The sequence below is a fragment of the Carcharodon carcharias genome, chromosome 16 (assembly GCF_017639515.1).
Source record: "Carcharodon carcharias isolate sCarCar2 chromosome 16, sCarCar2.pri, whole genome shotgun sequence".
In the NCBI taxonomy this organism is placed as follows: Eukaryota; Metazoa; Chordata; class Chondrichthyes; order Lamniformes; family Lamnidae; genus Carcharodon; species Carcharodon carcharias.
The window spans coordinates 99,794,251-99,814,781 of NC_054482.1; the positions used below are offsets into that span (position 1 = coordinate 99,794,251).

Here is a 20,531-nt window from a genome sequence, read left to right on the forward strand (position 1 = left end):
CCAGGCATGCAATGAAGAGCCCAAGTGAAAAAATAGGCAACTAGATCAGTTATTAAAATTGATTTTTTTTTAAAAATGGGACAGTAAACTACTCAAAGAAAACAAATGACAAAGTAAATATAACTAAATTATTTTTATACTTTAAAACAATGTTTGGAGGCATAGTCAACCCTGGAATATACCCTTAATTTGGATGACTTTGAAATGTGTCCTTGCAGTTTATAACCTCCTCTTTTGATGTGTTACATTCTCAACCATTTTATATTTTATAGTAAACCTGCTGCCAGATTTTTAACATAGCAAAAATTTTTCCAAATAGCAATTTCATATATCTGCCGCTATTTACAATACTGTCTGTAGAGCGGATCAGAGGAAAATACTTTTCAGTGACATGACTAGTGTGCATATTTGAAAACGTAAATTGTGAATAAGCTTTTGACATATATGTTTACAAGAGTGAAAATATCTTAAGAACATCAGCTATTTCTTCCTCTTGGAGCCATAAACGTCTCAAAAGGCCTTTACATTCCTGTCATTTTGCAGAACAGTAAATTAGTGTTCGTGGACTGTGCATTGCTTCCCTCAGGTATGTGGTTTACACATAGATTTCATCTTACGTTTCAGGACAGATGGAATGCACTATTGGCACAACAAATGAGTTATAAGTTAATCTTTGAGTTCAAAATTGTAATAGGCTGATAAAGATAAAGGAAAACATTATGGGGAAACAATGTCACAGTGGGAAAAAACGTACGATACTGTACCTCGTCACTAAGTATCTTGAGGAAAACATCAAAAGACGTGTTTACCCTTTATACTGAGATGTTCTACAGATTATAATTTTTTTCTGGTCTTCCCCAGAATACAATCCAGCTGCATTAGCACTTGTTAGCAGATTTTCAGCTAAGCCATTCTGGAGGAGCTGCCAGTACGTTTTGCAAGAATTGCCCAGCGATTATTTTCTGTCCAGTGTAACCCTTCTATCCGCGCCTTTAAGAAACAGCATGAGGGTTCTCAGGCACAAATCCATGCCTCAGTCTATGGTAACACTATTGTACCATTCTTTATAGATATGTAAATGAAAATCCTCGCCTTTTGTTTCAGAAAGTCTACACCAATATGAATAGCACATTTTGGGGTGAAATGTGGCAGGTACTATCACAATATTATTTATTGCTGGTGGAAGCTCAAAGCCAAGTCTTTGATCGCGACTGCACCGCTCCTGATGTTTGTTTTTTAAGTGTTAAAGCCATGAATGCATGGGGCGGAGGGTAATGAAAAACCCATTTATTTACACTGTATGAGAGACCTTGTGTGGCTGCTTCGGCTGAGCGTGTTCCTGTAAAACGGTTGCATTTTGACTGGTTTTCTCGTCTCAGACGCGGAGGCACTCACAACCTTGCACTTAAAACAAAAAAAAGGCGTTCACTAGCATGCTCCCCCACCCCCCCCCCCCCCAGTCAAATTGCAACTCGATCCTCGCCCTCTTCAGCACCCCCTCCAAAAAAAACTTCACCTGTCGTTGCTGTTGGAGTCAGATTCCTGAATTGAGTGGGGGGGGGGGGGGGGGGGGGGTTGGCGTGGGGTGGGGATGGGGTTAGGGTCGGGTAGAGAGCAGGAGGGGGGGGGGGGGGCGTTGGGGGCGGGGCCTCTCCGCGGCATCCGGCCAATCGGATGCCAGATTTCGCGCCCCACGTGGTGATGCGGGCGGGGGCGGGGGCGGGGGCGGGGGCACTGGCCAAGTGTGAAGGTAAACTGGTGGCCGATGGGCTTTTCACACTGAGCGGCCACGGAGGAAGGGAAAGGCGTGAAAAAGTCTGCTTCTGAACGGTCGCGCCAGCGTGCGGGAAGCAAACACCCGTTTTAATAGAGAAAGGGGAGGGAAAAAAAACAAAGTCAAAACACGATGACTGTGAGACCATTAACGAAATCCGATACCCTCGTCAGGCGGGTGAGTTGGCTTTGATTTCTCCTGATGCTCAGTGGCGAAAAAGAAAAGATTTACCTTTTATCTCCTCCTCCTCCTCCTCGAAAAAAGAAAAGCAAGGAAAAACGAATCGCTGATATTTGAAGTCGAGTCTGATTTTCCTAAGGGTTTCCATCCACCCCAGAAACTCTTGAGGAGGGAGCTCAGTTGGACGGGCGCTTGTCCCCGTCTGTTTCGCCCCCCCCCCCAACTGTGACCGTTAACTCGGGCTCCAGGGCTCGCGCTCCCGGTGTGTGGCGCGCGCGCACCCGATCCGGGCAGGCTCGCGGCGGGCTTTTGATGCCCCGCCCTCTTCGCCTCCCCATTCCCCTCCGCCCCCCGCCCCCCACCCCCCAACCCCCAACCTAATCCAGGGGTGAGGGCTGGTGCGAGCTCAACACTGCCTGCCCTGCTCCCAGTGGTTTTTAAAGCAGCAATAGCCTCCTGGGGACGGGGTGGATTTAATGGTGGGTTGGGTTGGGGTGGGGGATAGAGAGTGGGCTGCTGGTTGGGTGTGGAGCTGTTTAACCCAAAGGAATGCAAGACATTCTCTGCAAGATAAGGGAGCACCGCACCTCGCAAGTTGAGGGTTATCAGGCCATGAATCTGTTTTTTTCACCAACTGAAAAACCACCACGTCTGCACTTGTTTCAGTTGAGCTGCATCGCATGTTACTCCGTTGGAAAACCAAAAAGAAGTTTGTGTCTACGTGGGATTTTATTTTGACTCTTTCGAAGTGCGACCGTCGAACACGACCGATCATTTGAAGTCCGTTTTTTTTTTGGGTCTATTATCCATCTGTACTGTTGGCCGCTGAACAACGTTCAAATGTGTGGTGCAATACTTTTAAGATACGCTCTCGAAAAGAACTGAAACTTGCTCATAATGCTGCTCTTCTCGGTAGTAAACAGGAAAGTCCCCTGCGGCAGAAGCTGCGGTGTTAATGTTATCAAATTAGAAAAAATAAAAATCTTTGTGGATATAATTTACCACGATTGCCTTTTTGCCCTATTTGTGTCAATTAGTGCTATAATTTTAATGAGTTTGTAATCTGTCTTATTTGACCCCTGACATCTCGCTTGTCATGTGTTGACATTCCCATCCACTCTGGATTGTGCACTAGTTGGCACATTGTAAATCCCCTTTAATAATCCGCGATATGTAAATTGTTTGTTATTATTATAATGTATTTGATTAACCCTGGTTCTGGTGATATTTTTGAAGTACTTTGTAATAGAGAGCAAAGCTACTGTGCAGTGTTTTCATTGAGATTTGAAGCATCACTCTGTTACAAAACTAGGTCTAAAAGTGAGATGTGGCAAGTGCCTCAGTGTTAAACACTCCAGTGCAGTGTTGACATTGCAGTAGACAAGTGATTTGAGCCTTGAGCCTTAGTAACTTAGCAAGCCATCATACCTAAAGGAGATAATTGGAATAATCTTTCCATATGAAGGAAACTGCAGTTATGGGGTGAGAAAATGATCACTCTTCACTGCTCACTAAAACATTTTTATCATACCTCTAAATTTACTTCACATCTTTTTTACAAATTAAGGTGCTATATAAGTGCTAGTTTTTGTTGGAAGGGATTCTACTGAAACAAAAAAAGTATTGATGCTATCTTAACTGAAACTTTGTTTTCTGTTCTTGTTCTAGGATCTGTCATCCTAAACTTTTGTAGATGGTCATTTAGCTTTACAGATTGCCCTGAGGAATTCTCAAGCAGCTCGCCAGCTGGGATGTTGCGACAGACTGTTGGAAGTAATAAACGTGGTTTTGCCCGTTTCTCCAGTTCAAATTTCTTTGCCTTACCCAGCTCAGGAAACTGGAATATGGGCCGAAGTACCAAAAGTGGTTCTATCAGCAGTATCAGCTCTAACTCTGATTGTTATGACAGTCCAGTTGTGGATCCAGAATATATTATGCAGTTGGTGAATGATGTCAGGAAGTTTGCAGATGTCCTGGAGCATTTGAAAGAAGCCTTTCTTTCAGAAGGTGTGTCATTTACTTAATACTTATCCCATAATTTCTTAAATATCAGCATGATTTGGTACCTTAAAACGAGAAGAATAGTGTCAGTGATAAACTTTTGCAGGTTTTGGCTCTGCCTAAAGGCTGAATAAAAGATTAGCATCATTATGTTTACATTTCCTTGTGCAAAAAATCCTTTCTTATGAAGTATCAAGCGTCGGTCTGCAGTGGATCTTCGTCTTTCTCCTGGAGTGCCCAATAATGATCAACATTAGATGAGTTATTTAGAAATATATAAAAAAATACTTGGAAGCAAAATATTATTTTTATTCTTAGGATGTGGTCATTGCTGGTGAGACTAGCATTTATTTGTCTATTCTGAGCTGCCTTTAGAAAGTGGTGGTGACCCTTCTTGAACAGATCACTGTTGCATAGGAAGTGCCAGGATTTTGATTCAGTAGCAATGAAGGAATGTTGATTTGCATGCCCACATCATGATGATGTGTGGCTTATGGCTGTTAGCATTCCCATGTGCCTATGTTCTGGCTGTGTTAGGCAGTGGAGTGTGTGCACTTGCTAGGTACTGCTGAAGAAGTCATGGAGAGTTTCTTAATTGAGCAGTTCAGATGATAAACGCACATGTTGTGAGAACTCTGAAACGTTATTGCAGGATTATTTGGTGATTTGATTATTTTATACTTGTTTCTCATGAGTTGCTGAGATCACAATCAGCTCAGCGATGGAAATGACAGGGACACAAAACAAACCTTATGCAACTATGTCTGTGTATGCTGCATACATGATCTGGAACTGTGAAAAATACTTGAGTTGAAATTTTGTGTAGGGATTTGAGATTAGTATCTTAGTTCTCAAAGCTAAACCTCTTGCACCACCCACAAATTTGGGCTCATGATAGCATCATTTCAACAAGTTGGATTTCCCTAACTGCATCATTTAGTATAAACACTTTCTTTCCCACCCACATAACTCTCAATTTGTTATGTCAAATACCCATTACTTGTGGACTTCAACCTCCACTCTACTTCCTTTGGTAATTGAACTTTGTTGAACCTGAAAGTTGCTGAATGCCAAGTGAAAACTACATATGCATCCACAAAAGGGAGCACTTTGCTCTCCCATGCAGAATTCTTTGTCCAAGTGGGTGCTGGATGAAGTCAATTGCCATTTTATGGTCTGATTTATAAAGCAGTCTACCGTGCAGCTGCTTTTTCAATGAAAACACAGTTGCTTAAGACCTGCAGCTTATCTGGAAACTAAAGTTGGGTGGCACTTATTCCTTGTGCAGGAAAAGTTAGTCAGTGGTGTTAAAATTTTGTGTGCTCTTTATCTTCCCATTTCTTCCCATGCTGAGCAAATACTGTAATTGGCAAAGTTCAGCATTATTCTGAAGTCATAAGCCACAAGAACAAAGATGCCATGCAGAGCCTCGTGATTGAACGATAGAATGAAGTTAACTGTAGGTCTACATGCACGAAAGACATGTTGGTGTGTTTGAGTGTAGTGGAATCAACAAGTCAAGGGACAAAGTTGATGTTACACTTTCAGATTGCTTCACTCCTACCCTCCCACAGAATTACCTGGATGACATTACCAATGTGCTCTTTTCTATTGTGTGAAGGGGAAAATTCCATAGCTCAGGAACGGAAAACAAGCCACTGCAAAAGTTATTGTTTTCAATAATTTTGGTCTTTGAACCTCCTCTGATTTGAAGAATGCATTTAGCCAAGTTGAGCGAACGTTTAATCAATGAGTGCTGTGTCTATGACCAGAAGAGGTGATGATTCCTCCTTCTGGCAGCAAAAGTGGGTTTAAGCTCCACAGGCAACCAGTGGTGTAACCTCACTTCATAATGTTGATGGTGGGAGCATGGTTAACTAAAGGGGTAGTTTAAATTTAGGCTTGCCATTTAAAAAAAAATCTTGGATTCCTTGGCATAATTATCTCTTATAAGTGACCTGAAGTTTTACTTTAAGGAAGCTTATCCACACTATCCTGTATCCATTTGTATTGTAGCATAACCCAGACATGTAACATAAATTAAGGAATGGGAGCAGGATTAGGCTATGTAGTTTTGAGCCTGCTCCACCATTTGATTTAAATTATGGCTGAACTTGCACAACAAGCCTACTTTCCCATCCTATCCCCAGATCACTTGATTCCTTTTAATGCCCAAAATCAATATGTTAGTCTTGTAGATGTTCAATCATTGAGTATATTTATCTGGGGTAGAAAATTCATAACTGTTTGAGTGAAAATTTTCTCTTCATCTACCAACCCCTTATCCTAAGACTGTGATTTCTAACTCTCCAACCAGGGGAAACAGCCCCTCATCTATCTGTCAAGCTATTTATCTCTCATAATCAGTCCATCCTTCCCTTGTTGCTTCCAACCCAAGCTGCATATTGATTTATTAAAGAAAAATTTGCTTTTATGATGAATCAGCAAGGCTGTATTTATTCCCCATCCCTAGATTCCTTGTTAAGGTGCTGATGGGTCATCTTGACTTTGTGGTGTTCCCGCAATGGTGTCAGGTGGGAAATTATTGAACATTGCAGCATGTAGCTGGGACAATAGGACAGTTGTGGTTTGTAATTGCTTTTCCTGATGTGAACCTGTAAGAAATTTTTATTTCATAATTTGCCATGATGAGATTTGAACTCTTGATCTTGGGGTTACAAGCCTAGTACCATAACCACTTGGCTATCATACCAGAACTAAGTACAGCCCTACCTTTTCCAATCAGATATCAATAAATATTCAACTTGAGAAACACAGGACCCTTGCAATATAGCTATGAACTTACTGAGACAAAATGCAATGTTTCTATATTGAAATTGATCTTGCTCATGTCACAAAATAGTGAAAAAAGTGTATTGTTGTACCAAGTACTCTCGAAGTTAGATGCTAATCATTGGGTTGGTACTGACGGGTTATCTTATTGGGGTACAATTATGCTGGCAGCTACAAATGAGGTTGTCAGGTGATGGTTCAAAATTAGAATCAGAAGCACCAGTCCTCAGGTTTGGATGGCTAAAAAACTGTGGAAACACACTGCTTTCAATGATTAATTGAGAGATTTGGCACAAGGGAACATAGAAAATTTAAAGCAGAAGGTACATTATGCAAAAAAATCAAAGGTTTGTGAAGCTGTGTAATAGCAGTGACCATGTCAAAATTTTAAGATTTTAGTTAGTTGCTTGAGGGCGGATAAAGACCAAAATGGACTAATTAGGAAGAATAGTCTATTTTCGTGTTTCTTGCATGTATTCTGATCGTAAAGAATTTTAAACTGAAGTACTGTAATTAAACTGAAGTACTATAATTTTGTTTGAACTTTAGTCTCATTTTTTTACCTTTTTTTTCCGTTTTAATTATTTTCCCTTTTATGCCTTTGCAATGCAACTAAAGGTGTCTTAATTCGTTGCTTACGTAGCTATGTCAGTTAGGAATGTACAAACTGATAGATTGGATGCACATGAAAGTCCTCAATCACTTCATTTCAAGGTTTTTTTCTTTCCTTTCATCCTCCAACACATTAAGTGCACAACTCTATTTATACCATTTCCTGAAATGCAGAATTATGTGTAGCGTAATAACTTCAGTTGTTGAGTGTTTTATATCCTTCATGCTATCCCTCCATTCTGTGTAATAATTAATATCCACTGTTCTGAAACTGGATTTATCTGCTGATTACGAAGTTCAAGTAGGGGCATTCTAAGGAATGCAAAGCCTTGCTGCTAAGCTCAGTGATATTTTTAGAGTGCAACATGTAAATGCTATCAATGTTTTTATCCCGCTAGTTAAAATAAAAATTCTGTATTTAAAATCTCCTTTTAAGCCATCCAAGCATCAACTTTTCATGGAGATTAACTCCTACTACCCTACTTCTATTTGTACAATAGCAGTACAATAACAAAATCAACTTATTTATATAGTGCCTTCAATGCAATAAAATGTCCCAAGGCATTTCAGAAGAGTGTTGTGAAGCAAAAGTTGACACCAAGCCACAGGAGCAGATGGCCAAAAACTTAATCAGAGGGCGTTAAAGGAAAGGGAGGTTTGTGGGTGGGAATTTCAGAGCTTAGGACCTGGGCAGCTGAAGGCATGGCCACCAATGGTGCAGCAATTAAAATTTGGGGATGCTTGCGAGGCCAGAATTATTGGAGCACAGGGATCTGAGTTTTGTGGCTGGAGATGATTGAAGAAAGAGAGGGGCAAGGTCTATGGAAGAATTGAAAATAAGGATGAGAATTTTAAAATAGATGTAGGTCACTGAGATAGGTGAGTGCAAGAGAATGAAACTGCCTTGTATTCTGTGTCACCTTTATATATTATGCTTGTGTACTCCTTCGCACTAACAGTGTATCAAAGTTTGGTATGCATTTGTTACTACCGGTCCCCGGGTGATGTCCCCCAATTTAACTCCCCCAACAGGACCCTCATTTTGTTATGCTCCCGGGTGAGGAGCTGGCTCCCCTTCTTTATTCAACCCTCTTGGAAGGTTGCAGCAAGATTAATTTAAAAGGGATCCCTTCCCCTGTGGATACTTTTTTCTGCCCAAAAGTATTTTTTAGAGGGAGCCAATTTAACCAGGCTTTCTTGAGGCAAACAATAAGTTTGTTAGTTACTAAAAACCTGAGAAAATTTTTTTAAAAATGCAACACACATACATGCACATGGATCTGAAATGAGAAGTTAAGAGTCCAAATAAAAGTCTAAAAAATGTACAACTCAGTCTTTGGCTTGTCTGCAAGTCATAGATGGCAAGTTGCTGCGACCATTAAGTTGGGTGGTTCTGGTAGAGCTGACTTTGGCAGTTTTGCAGTGGGTTTGGAGACACTTGGTTCTGCAGGATAGCTGAAGAAGCTGCAGTATTTCCTACTTGATTATGGCTTCTGCTGCTTTACTTCCAGTAACAGAGAGAGACGCTTTTTCTGCAACTTGTTCTTCTTGCTGTCACATGCACTAGCACACACTGCACTACTCTGTAGTTAGCTTTTTAACCCATTTCTCCCTGTATATTCCTGTAAGGGAAAAAAAACATGTCTTGCGCCCAGAGTCTGTTTTCTTTGATCTCCGACCATTTTACTCATTCTGAGATATGAATCAACAGGAGATGGATTTTAGATGATTGCTGAGATGTGGTAATCAGTCTTTTGTCTCTGCAACCATGGGAGATTAAAGTTCAGTCTTTTGCATCTTTCCTATCTCCCTGTTAAGTGTCTCTGCTTGAAGGCCACAACACTTTTCCAGGTGTAATATTCCATGTTCTCTCAGGACAGATCTGTCAGTATAATCCACATAGGAATTTTCCTGAAAGTGGTCACTTTGCATTGAGTCGGTTTTTGCTCTGTGTCTTTGCTTGTATTTTTTTTAAAATACAGGTTTTCCTTAAAAAGTTCAATATGCCTGTAAAGTAATTTGTGACTGTAGCCGCCTTTTCGTGGCACTTTGTAAGCTGCTTTATTTAATTGGGTAAAATGCAGAGCAAAGTGATAATTTCATAATAAAATAGTTACGACAGCTTTTATGCATTCTTGTGTAACAGCATACAAGACTAGCTTGTTCTGGTGGCTCATCTATCTCACTTCGAGCACCATATCTCTCCATCTCTACCATGTTCCATTGCTTAGGATGGTGGTTCATCTCAGCCTGCTACTGTTTGCCTGGTGTCTATTTGCAGATTTTTGAAAAGTCTTTTTCAGCTGACATATACGCAAAGAGGTTTCCAACACCAAAATGTAAAGTGTCTTTTTGAATGATTAGATTGGCTAACACACTGTTTAGCTCTGAGGAACAGCCTCCCATATTACATATTAATTTTGTCTGTTTACCAATTCAATTTTCCAAGCAGCTTTTGCTTTTCAAAGAAGAAGGATTTCTGGGGTTTAGGAAGCAGGTCCTTAGCCATAAGTCTTGTTGTCCAGTAGGATTGGGAAATGCTTTTTGAATATTGCAAGAAGTCTAACAGTATTGGGGTTGCTGAGAGTTTTTCAGTATTGCGGAAGGAAATGAATGAGTGTCTTTGGCACCACATCTCTTCCCCCACTATTTTTAAACAATTGAGCCATCTCCTCTCCTGAACTGTACAAGAGTTCCTTTTTCGCATTTCTAGGGACCACCCACAATGCTTTCCCCCAACAGTGGTTTCTACCTTAATGCGCTTAAGTATAAATTTTTTGCTTCTGCACTCCTGGGACTTGCTGAGAGCAGAGAAGCAGAAAAATCACTGGTTGTAGAATCTGAGCTGTGAATGCTCAAATTTCCCTATGTTTCGACAGGAATGTCGGAATACAAAAGTTTGCTTTTTAGTGTGCAATTACTGAGTTTGCTGCTGCAGTTTCCCCTCTCATGCTCGCTCACATGTATGTAAGGAGGTCTGGGAGAAATGGAGCTTCCTATACTGGGACCAGATAGATCTGTGTCCTGACCCCCGGAAGCTGACTTCCCTCCGGCCCCATTCAATGACTATCCTTGGTGCAATGATACCGACAGCTGCAATGAACTGAGCTCTGCTTTCCCTGATGCAGTTTACCAATCCAATCTGCTGTGGATGGTGATTCCCTATGATTTCATGGCTTTTGTCACTCAATTTGGAAATGCCATGCTGCCACTTATAGTTATGCCACTGGTGCCAGTATGTTAAGCTGATCGTGAACGATTCCCTCTTGTCTGGAAACGCTGCCTTGTAGTATTTTTGCCAAGAAACATGTACTCTTTCTGTTTATAACCAGATCAATTCATTTCAATCCAAACCAATCTGTGAAAGGGTTTTAGTTACCTGAAATGTGGGAAATAGGATACCATAAGCTTAGTGAGCACAGTAGGAAAGGTAATTCTAACCATAATCCTGTAATTGAAGTCAAATCCAGTAATTTTATCAGTTATGTGTGCTTTGTGAGCAAATCTAAACGCCTCTCATTATATAAATCCTATGTTATGGAATTATCAGGAAGGCCATTCAGCCCATCAGGCCTCTGCTGGCTCTTTGAAAGTGTTATCCAATTAGTCCTACTCATCTCTTTTCCCCACAGCCCTGCAAAGTTTTCTTTTCCAAGTTCAAATCCATTTCTTTTTCCAATTTACTATTGGGTTAGCTTCCATCACTCTCCTTCAGACGTTGTATTTCAGGTCACATTAACTATCTGAGCTTTTAAAAACTATCATCCCCCTGGTTCTTTAGCTAATTATTTGGTATTTATATCCACTGCCTATGCTCCAGCTAGTGGAAACAGTTTCTCCATTAATACTTTATCAAAACCTTCCATAATTTTGAGTGCCTCTATTTAAATCTCCTGTAAAAACTACTCTGCTCTAAGTAGAACAATCATAACTTTTTTCTAGTTTTGAAACAGAATAAAATCCCTCATTCCTTAGGGCATGGTACCTGAAGGAGGAAGTGCTTTAAGAAGGCAATTGTGACCATGCACTTCCATTGGTTGGTCCATGATTATGGTTGGCAAAATAGTGCAGTGGTTTGCGATTTGCCTTTTGTAGCATGGCCAACCCCAGGAAACATTTTCACTCTTACTGCCAGCCATCAGGCATATTGGAAGGATTTACAGGCTAATAATCAACCTGTTTGGCCACATTATAAATATACCTTACATGGCCATCAAGTCCTGAAGTGGGACTTGAACCTGGAACTTCTGGCCCAGAAGTAGGGATTTTTTTTTTAACATTTATTTACAGGATGTTGGTGTTGCTGGCTAAGCCAGCATTTATTGCCAATCCCTAATTGCCCTTGAGAAGGTGGTGGTGAGCTGCTTTCTTGAATTGCTGCATTCTATGTGGTGTTAGAGAGGAAGTTCCAGGACTTTGACCCAGTGACAATGCATGAACGGCAATATAATTCCAAGTCAGGATAGTGAGTGGCTTGGGGAACTTCCAGGTGGTGGTGTTCCCATGTGTCTGCTGCTCTTGTCCTTCTAAATGGTCATGGTTGTGGAATTGGAAGGTGCTGCCTAAGGAGCCTTGTGAGTTTCTACAGTGCATTTTGTAGATGGTACATGCTGCCACTGTTTGTCGGTGGCAGAGGGAGTGAATGTTTGTGGAAGAGGTGCCAGTCAAGCGGGCTGCTTTGTCCTGGATAGGGCCAAGCTTCTTGAGTGTTGCTGGAGCTGCACTCAGCCAGGCAAGTGGAGAGTATTCCATCACACTCCTGACTTGTGCCTTGCAGATTGTGGACAGGCTTTGGGGAGTCAGGAGGTGAGTTACTCGCCACAGGGTTCCTAGCCTCTAACCTGCTGTGGTAGCCACAGTATTGATATGGCTAGTCTAGGTCATTTTCTGGTCAATGGTAACCCCCAGGATGTTGATAGTGGGGAATTCAGTGATGGTAATGCCATTGAATGTCATGGGGTGATGGTTAGATTCTCTCTTGTTGGAAATGGCCATTGCCTAGCACTTCTGTGGCATGAATGTTACTTGTCAGCCCAAGCCTGGATATTGTCCAGGTCTTGCTGCATTTGGACCATGGACTGCTTCAGTATCTGTGGAGTCACAAATGGTGCTTAACATTGTGCAATCATCAGTGAACATCCCCACTTCTGACCATCGGAAGGTAATTGATGAAACAGCTGAAGATGTTTGGGCTGAAGACACTACCCTGAGGAACTACTGCGGTGATGCCCTGGAACTGAGATGATTGACCCCCAACAACCAGAACCGCTTTTCTTTGTGCTAGGTATGACTCCAACAAACGGAGAGTTTTCCCCCTAATTTCCATTGACTCCAGTTTTGCTAGGGCTCCTTGATGCCACACTTGGCTGAATGCTGTCTTGATGTCAAGGGCAGTCACTCTCACCTCACCTCGGGAATTCGGCTCTTTTGTCCATATTTGAACCAAGGTTGTAACGAGGCCAGAGTGACCCTGGTGGGGAACCCAAGCTGAATGTCAGTGAGCAGGTTATTGCTAAGCTTGATAGCACAATTGATGACCCCCTCCATCACTTTACTGATGATCAAGAGTAGACTAGTGGGGAGCTAATTGGCTGAGTTGGATTTGTCCCGCTTTTTGTGTACAGAACATACCTGCGCAATTTTCCACATTGCTGGGTGGATGCCAGTGTTGTAACTGGAATAGCTTAGCGTGGTAATTTCTGGAGCACAAGTCTTATTATTGCCAGAATATTGTCAGGGCGCATAGCCTTACAGTATCCAGTGCCTTCTGCCTTTTCTTGATATCACGTGGAGTGAATTGAATTGGCTGAAGACTGGCACCTGTAGTGCTGGGGAATTCCGGAGTAGGCTGAGATGGATCATCCACTCGGCACTTCTGGCTGAAGGTTGTTGTGAATGCTTCAGCCTTTTTCTTTTACATTAATGTGCTGGGCTCCTCCACCATTGAGGATGAGGATATTTGAGAGTCCTTCCCCAGTGAGTTGTTTAATTGTCTACCACCATTCACGACTGGAAGTGGCAGGATTACAGAGCTTAGTTCTGATCCGTTGGTTGTGGAATCACTTAGTTTTGTCTATCACCTTGCTGCTTATGCACATGTAGTCCTGTGTTGTAATTTCACCAGGTTGACACCTCAATTTTAGGTATGCCCTCCTACGCTCTTCATTGAACCAGGGTTGATCCCCTGGCTTGATGGTAATGGTAGAGTGAGGATAGGCCAGGCCATGAGGTTACAGATCGTGATTGAGTACAGTTCTGCTGTTGATGATGGCTCATAGCACCTCATGAGTACCCAGTCTTGAGTTGCTCGATCTGTTCGAAATCTAACCTATTTAGCATGGCGGAGGGTATCCTCAATGTCAAGACGGGATTTTGTCTCCACAAGTACACTGCAGTGGTTACTCCTACCGATACTGTTATGGGCAAATGTATCTGCGGTAGACAGTTGGTGAAGATGAGGTCAAGTGTGCTTTTCTCTCTTGTTGGCTGCCTTACCACCTGCCACAGACCCAGTCTAGCAACTCTGTCCTTTAGGGCTCGGTCTGTAGTGGTGCTACTGAGCCACTCTTGATGATGGACATTGAAGTCCCCCACCCAGGGTACATTTCATACCCTTACTACCCTCAATGCTTCCTTCAAGTGGTGTTCAACATGGAGGAGTACTGATTCACCAGCTGAGGGGGTGCAGTACATGGTAATCAGCAGGAGGTTTCCTTGCCCATTTTTTAATCTGATTCCATGAGACTTCATGGGGTCCAGAGTCAATATTGAGGACTGCCAGGGCAACTCCTTCCTGACTGTATGTATACCACTGTGCCGCCATCTCTGCTGGTGGGACAGGACATACTCAGTGATGGTGGTGTCTGGGACATTATCTGTAAGGTATGATTCTGTAAGTGTGACGGTGTGGCATGGAGGACCCCAGGCTAAATTGAAGTCAGTGGGAATTTGGGGGGTTGTGGGGACAACTCGCCACTGGATGGAGTCATACCTAGCACAAAGGAAGATGGTTGTGGTCGTCTCCATCCCAGGACATCACTGGAAGAGTTCTCAGGGTAGTGCCCCAGACCCAACCATCTTCAGCTGCTTCATCAATATTTCCATCATACGGTCAGAAGTGGTAATCATCAGTGACTATTGTTCAGTACCATTCGCAACTCCTGAGATACTGAAGCTGTCCATGTCCAGATCAGCAAGACCAGGACAAAATTCAGGCTTGGGCTAATAAATGGCAAGTAACATTCTTGCCACAGAAGTGCCAGGCATTGACCATCTTCAATAAGAAAGGATCTAACCACCTCCCCTTGACGTTCAATGGCATTACCATTGCTGAATTGGGCTAGAAGGCTGGGAACAGATGAAGCCCGTGGAGAATACAAAGAAAGTAGGAAGAAACTTAAGCAAGGAGTCAGGAGGGCTAAAAGGGTCATGAAAAGTCACTGGCAACCAGGATTAAGGAAAATCCCAAGGCCTTTTATACATGTGTAAAAAGCAAGAGGGTAGCCAGGGGAAGGGTAGGCCCACTCAGGGACAGAGGTGGGAATCTGTGTGTGGAGCCAGAAGAAATGGGAGAGATGGTAAATGAATACTTCTCATCAGTATTCACCAAAGAGAAGGACTTAGCTGTCGATTTGTCTAGGGAAGAGTGTGTAGATAGCCTGGATCAAAAAAGAGGTGTTAGGCATCTTGAAGAATATTAAGGTGGATAAGTCCCCAGGGCCAGATGGGATCTACCCCAGAGTACTGAGGGAGGCAAGGGAGGAGATTGCTGGGGCCTTGACAGAAATCTTTGTATCCTCACTGGCTACGGGTAACGTCCCAGAGGACTGGGGAATGGCCAATGTTGTTCCATTGTTTAAGAAGGGTAGCAGGGATAATCCAGGAAATTACAGGCCGGTGAGCCTTACGTCAGTGGTAGGGAAATTATTGGAGAAGATTCTTTGTGACAGGATTTGCTAGCATTTGGAAGCAAATGGGCGTATTAGTGAAGAGGCAGCATGGTTTTGTGAAGGGGAGGTCATGTCTCACTAACTTGATCAAATTTTTCGAGGAAGTGACAAAGATGATCGACAATGGAAGGGCAGTGGATGTTATATACATGGATTTCAGTAAGGCCTTTGACAAGGTCCCTCATGGCACACTGGTACAGAAGGTAAAGTCGCATGGTATCAGAGGTGAGCTGGCAGGATGGATACAGAATTGGCTTGGTCATAGACAGAGGGTAGCAGTGGAAGCGTGCTTTTCTGAATGGAGAGCTGTGACTAGTGGAGTTCTGCAGGGATCAGTGCTGGGACCTTTGCTGTTTGTGGTATACGTAAATGATTTGGAGGAAAATGTAACTGGGCTAATTAGTAAGTTTGCAGACAACACTAAGGTTGGAGGAGTTGCAAATAGTGAAGAGGATTGTCAAAGATACAACGGGATATAGATCGGTTGGAGACTTGGGCGGAGAAATGGCAGCTGGAGTTTAATCCGCACAAATGCGAGGTAATGCATTTTGGAAGGTCTAATACAGGCGGGAATTATACAGTAAATGGCAGAACCCTTAAGTGCATCAACGGGCAGAGAGATCTGGATGTACAGGTCCACAGGTCACTGAAAGTGGCAACACAGGTGGATAAGGTAGTCAGGAAGGCATATGGCATGCTTGCCTTCATTGGCAGGGATATTAAGTATAAAAGCTGGTAAGTCATGCTGCAGCTGTATAGAACTTTGGTTAGGCCACATTTGGAATATTGCGTGCAATTCTGTTCGCCACATTATGAGAAGGATATGGAGGTGTTGAAGAGGGTGCAGAGGAGGTTTACCAGGATGCTGCCTGGTCTGGATGTTATTAGCTATGAGGAGAGGTTGGAGAAACTCAGATTGTTCTCACTAGAGCAATGGAGATTGAGGGGCGACTTGATAGAAGTTTACAAAATTATGAGTGGCATGGACAGCGTAGATGGTTAGAAGCTTTTTCCCAGGGTGGAAGAGTCGATTACTAGGGGACATAGATTTAAGGTGAGAGGAGAAAACTGTAGAGGAGATGTGTGGGGCAAGTTTTTTACGCAGAGGGTAGTGAGTGTCTGGAATTCGCTGCCAGAGGATGTGGTGGAAGTAGGTACGATAGTGGTGTTTAAGAGGCAGCTTGACAAGTACATGAATAGGATGGGAATAGAGGGATACGGACACCCCGGAAGTGCAAAATGTTTTAGTTGACGGGCAATATGATCGGCGCAGGCTTGGGGGGGCCGAAGGGCCTGTTCCTGTGCTGTTCTTTTCTTTGTTCTTTGAATCCCACACTATCAACAGCCTAGGGATTACCATTGACCAGAAACTGAACTGCACTAGCCATATAAAATATTATGGCTACAAGAGTAGGACAGAGGCTGGGATTTTAGTGGAGAGTAACTTGCCTCCTGTCTCACCGAGGTTTACCCACCCTGTACAGATCCTGCCTTATTTTACTAAAATCTGCTCATCCCCCATTCCAAAACATTTTTTTGCAACTTGTCTTCTACTTGTCCATAACAAGCTTAAATTGCACCATGTTGTGGTCGCTATCACTAAAATGCTCCCCCACCACCACCTCAGCCTCCTGTTCGGAGTCTCTTTACTCTTTACCAGAGTCTCTTCTGTATTTCAAGTATATTGTGGTTGGAGTGTATGGATACAAAACTGGCTGAGTGACAGGGAATAAAGTAGTGGTGAACAGTTGTTTCTGGACTGGAAGATGGTATGGGGTTCCCCAGGGGTTGCTGTTGGGAGCACTGCTTTTCTTGGTCTATATTAATGACTTGGTTTGTAGAGTACAATTTCAAAATTTGCAGATGATGCAAAACTTGGAAGTATTGTGAACTGTGAGGAGGATAGTGATGGACTTCATGAGGAGTAGATGGGATGGTGGAATGGATGGACTTGTCTGGTGAGATTTAATGCAGAAAAATTTGAAATGATACATTTTGGTAGGAAGAATGAGGAAAGGCAGTTTAAAATAGAGGATACAATTCTAAAGGTCATGCAGGGTCAGAGTGTGGGTATATGTGCACAGATTGTTGAAGATGGCAGGACAGGATGAGGAGGTGGTTAAAATTAGACATATTGAATCCTGGGCTTTATAAGAAGAAGCAGAGTGCAAAAGCAAGGAGGTTATATTGAAACTTTAAAACTCTGGTTCAGCCTTAACTGGCGTATTATGTCTAATTCTGAGTACAAAACTTTAGGAATGATCGGTTTTTTTTAATTCATTTAATGGGATGTGGGCATTGCTGGCTAGGCCATTGTTTATTGCCCATCCCTAATTGTCTTTGAGAAGGTGGTGGTGAGCTGCCGCCTTGAACTGCTGCAGTCTCTGTGGTATAGGTACACCCACAGTGCTGTTAGGGAGGGAGTTCCAGGGTTTTGACCCAGCCACAGTGAAGGAACGGCAATGTAGTTCCAAGTCAGGATGGTGAGTGGCTTGGAGGGGGAACTTTCAGGTAGTGGTGTTCCATCTGTCTGCTGCCCTTGCCCTTCTAGATTGTAGCGATTTGGAAGGTGTTGCCAAAGGAGCCTTGGTGAGTTTCTGCAGTGCATCTTGTAGATGTTACACATGCTGCTATTGTTCATTGATGACAGAGGGAGTGGATGTTTGTGGATGGGGTGCCAATCAAGCGGGCTACTTTGCCCTGGATGTAGTCAAACTTCTTGAGTTTTACTAGAGCTGCACTCATCCAGACAAGTAGAGAGTATTCCATTGCACTCCTGACTTGTGTCTTTGAAGATGATGTACAGGTTTTGGGGAGTCAGGTGAGTCTCTGACTTGATCTTGTAGCCACAGTATTTATGTCTGGTCCAGTTCAGTTTCTGGTCAATGGTAATCCCCAGGATGTTGATAGTGGGGGACCCAGCAATGGTAATGCCATTGAATGTCAAGGGATGATGGTTAGACCCCCTCTTGTTGGAGATGGTCATTGCCTGTCACTTGTGTGACACAAATGTTACTTGAAGGCATTGGCAAGTGTGTGAAAAAGATTTACAAGCATGGTCCCAGAGATGAGGGACTTCAGATGCATGGATGGATTGGAGAAGTTGGGGCTGGTGTTTTTTTTCCAAAGGAAAGGAGATTTGATGGAGCTGTTTGAAATCATGAGTGGGATAGAGAGAAACAGTTCCCATTGGTGTACGTGCCAAGAACCAGAGGACACCAATTTAAAATGATTGCCTCTGGTCTTTTTGACAATATGAAGAAAAACCTTTTTTTACCGAGCAAGTGACTAACATCTGGAATGCAATGCCTAAGAGTTTGGTGGATATATACTCAATCATGGCTTTCAAGAGAGAATGGGATAATTACCTGAAGGGAGAAGATTTGTCGGACTGTAGGGAAAAGGCAGGGGAGTGGAACTAGCTGTGTTGCTTTTACAGCAAGCAGGTATGGACATGATGGACAGAATGGCCTCCTGTGTTGTAACCATTCTATATGAAAGATAGCTGAGTATGTGAACTTAAATTTCCAATTTAGTTTTTAAGATGCATAAGTGATTTGTGACAGAGATTCTGTACAGATGAACTAATGTCATTGGTGGTGCCTTCAATTGTTTGAAACATGGTCGATAATGTGCCCTCAAGAAGGGGGTTAAGCCTATTGGTTCAAATGCAAACATCCAACATGACTGATGAAATTGTTTTAATTTTTTCTAGAAAAGATGAGGCTGAGGAATAACTTAATAGAGGTCTTCACAATTATGAAGTGGTTTGATAGGATAGACAAAGAAAAGATAGTCCCCCTTGTGGGCTAGTCCAAAACCAGTGGGTCATACTATGCAATTCATAAGAAACGTCGTTAGCTAGAATTGTTACAGTGTGGAAGTTGCTATAGTGGAGCATTTGAGGTGAATAACATGGATGCATTTAAGGGGAAGCTAGGTAAGTACATGTGGGACAAAAGAAGTTGAAGGATATGTTGATAGATGAAATAGGATGAGAGGACGCTTGTGTGAAGCATGGACTATTTCTGTACTAATTCTATATTAAATTTATTTTTTAAAGAAGCAAGTGTTTTTAAGGGTTGCAGTTATGTATGAACCTTCAGAGATACAATAGAGTGCATAGTTCACTAACAGGGAAAGAACATATCCTTTTTGTAGATTTTGATGCTCTCATTGTGGTAGAATTTACTTGTGTTTTTTAATCAAATCAAAGGGCTCAGTGGAACAGTTGGCTTCAGCATCAAAATGAAATTGAAATTTCAGTTTAACTTCAAAGACTAACAATTCACATCAAGCAGTTTAATAGTACTACTGGTTATGACAACTTAAATGTATCAATGCTCTTCAGAGATAAAAACAAAAAAACTGCGGATGCTGGAAATCCAAAACAAAAACAGAATTACCTGGAAAAACTCAGCAGGTCTGGCAGCATCGGCGGAGAAGAAAAGAGTTGACGTTTCGAGTCCTCATGACCCTTCGACAGAACTTGCGTTCGAGTCCAAGAAAGAGTTGAAATATAAGCTGGTTTAAGGTGTGTGTGTGGGGGGCGGAGAGATAGAGAGACAAAGAGGTGGAGGGGGGGTGTTGGTGTGTGGTTGTAGGGACAAACAAGCAGTGATAGAAGCAGATCATCAAAAGATGTCAACGACAATAGTACAATAGAACACATAGGTGTTAAAATTAAAGTTGGTGATATTATCTAAACGAATGTGCTAATTAAGAATGGATGGTAGGGCACTCAAGGTATAGCTCTAGTGGGGGTTTTTTTTTATATAATGGAAATAGGTGGGAAAAGGAAAATGTTTATAATTTATTGGAAAAAAAAGGGAAGGGGGAAACAGAAAGGGGGTGGGGATGGGGGAGGGAGCTTACGACCTAAAGTTGTTGAATTCAATATTCAGTCCGGAAGGCTGTAAAGTCCCAAGTCGGAAGATGAGGTGTTGTTCCTCCAGTTTGCGTTGGGCTTCACTGGAACAATGCAGCAAGCCAAGGACAGACATGTGGGCAAGAGAGCAGGGTGGAGTGTTGAAATGGCAAGCGACAGGGAGGTTTGGGTCATTCTTGCGGACAGACCGCAGGTGTTCTGCAAAGCGGTCGCCCAGTTTACGTTTGGTCTCTCCAATGTAGAGGAGACCACATTGGGAGCAACGAATGCAGTAGACTAAGTTGGGGGAAATGCAAGTGAAATGCTGCTTCACTTGAAAGGAGTGTTTGGGTCC

General features: G+C 42.6%; 1 protein-coding gene across 4 annotated transcripts in view; it reads left to right on the top strand.

Moving 5' to 3' along the window:
- The first annotated feature begins 1,746 nt into the window (after positions 1–1,746).
- The window catches only part of LOC121289087 (rho GTPase-activating protein 29-like), a 112,157-nt gene continuing 93,372 nt past the window's right edge, over positions 1,747–20,531 (top strand). For all 4 annotated transcript variants that reach the window (XM_041208109.1, XM_041208111.1, XM_041208110.1 and 1 more), the window contains exons 1-2: positions 1,747–1,951; positions 3,623–3,961. In XM_041208109.1, the coding sequence (XP_041064043.1) occupies positions 3,706–3,961 (256 nt within the window). In that variant the 5' untranslated portion in view covers positions 1,747–1,951; positions 3,623–3,705. The remainder of the gene's footprint in view (positions 1,952–3,622; positions 3,962–20,531) is intronic.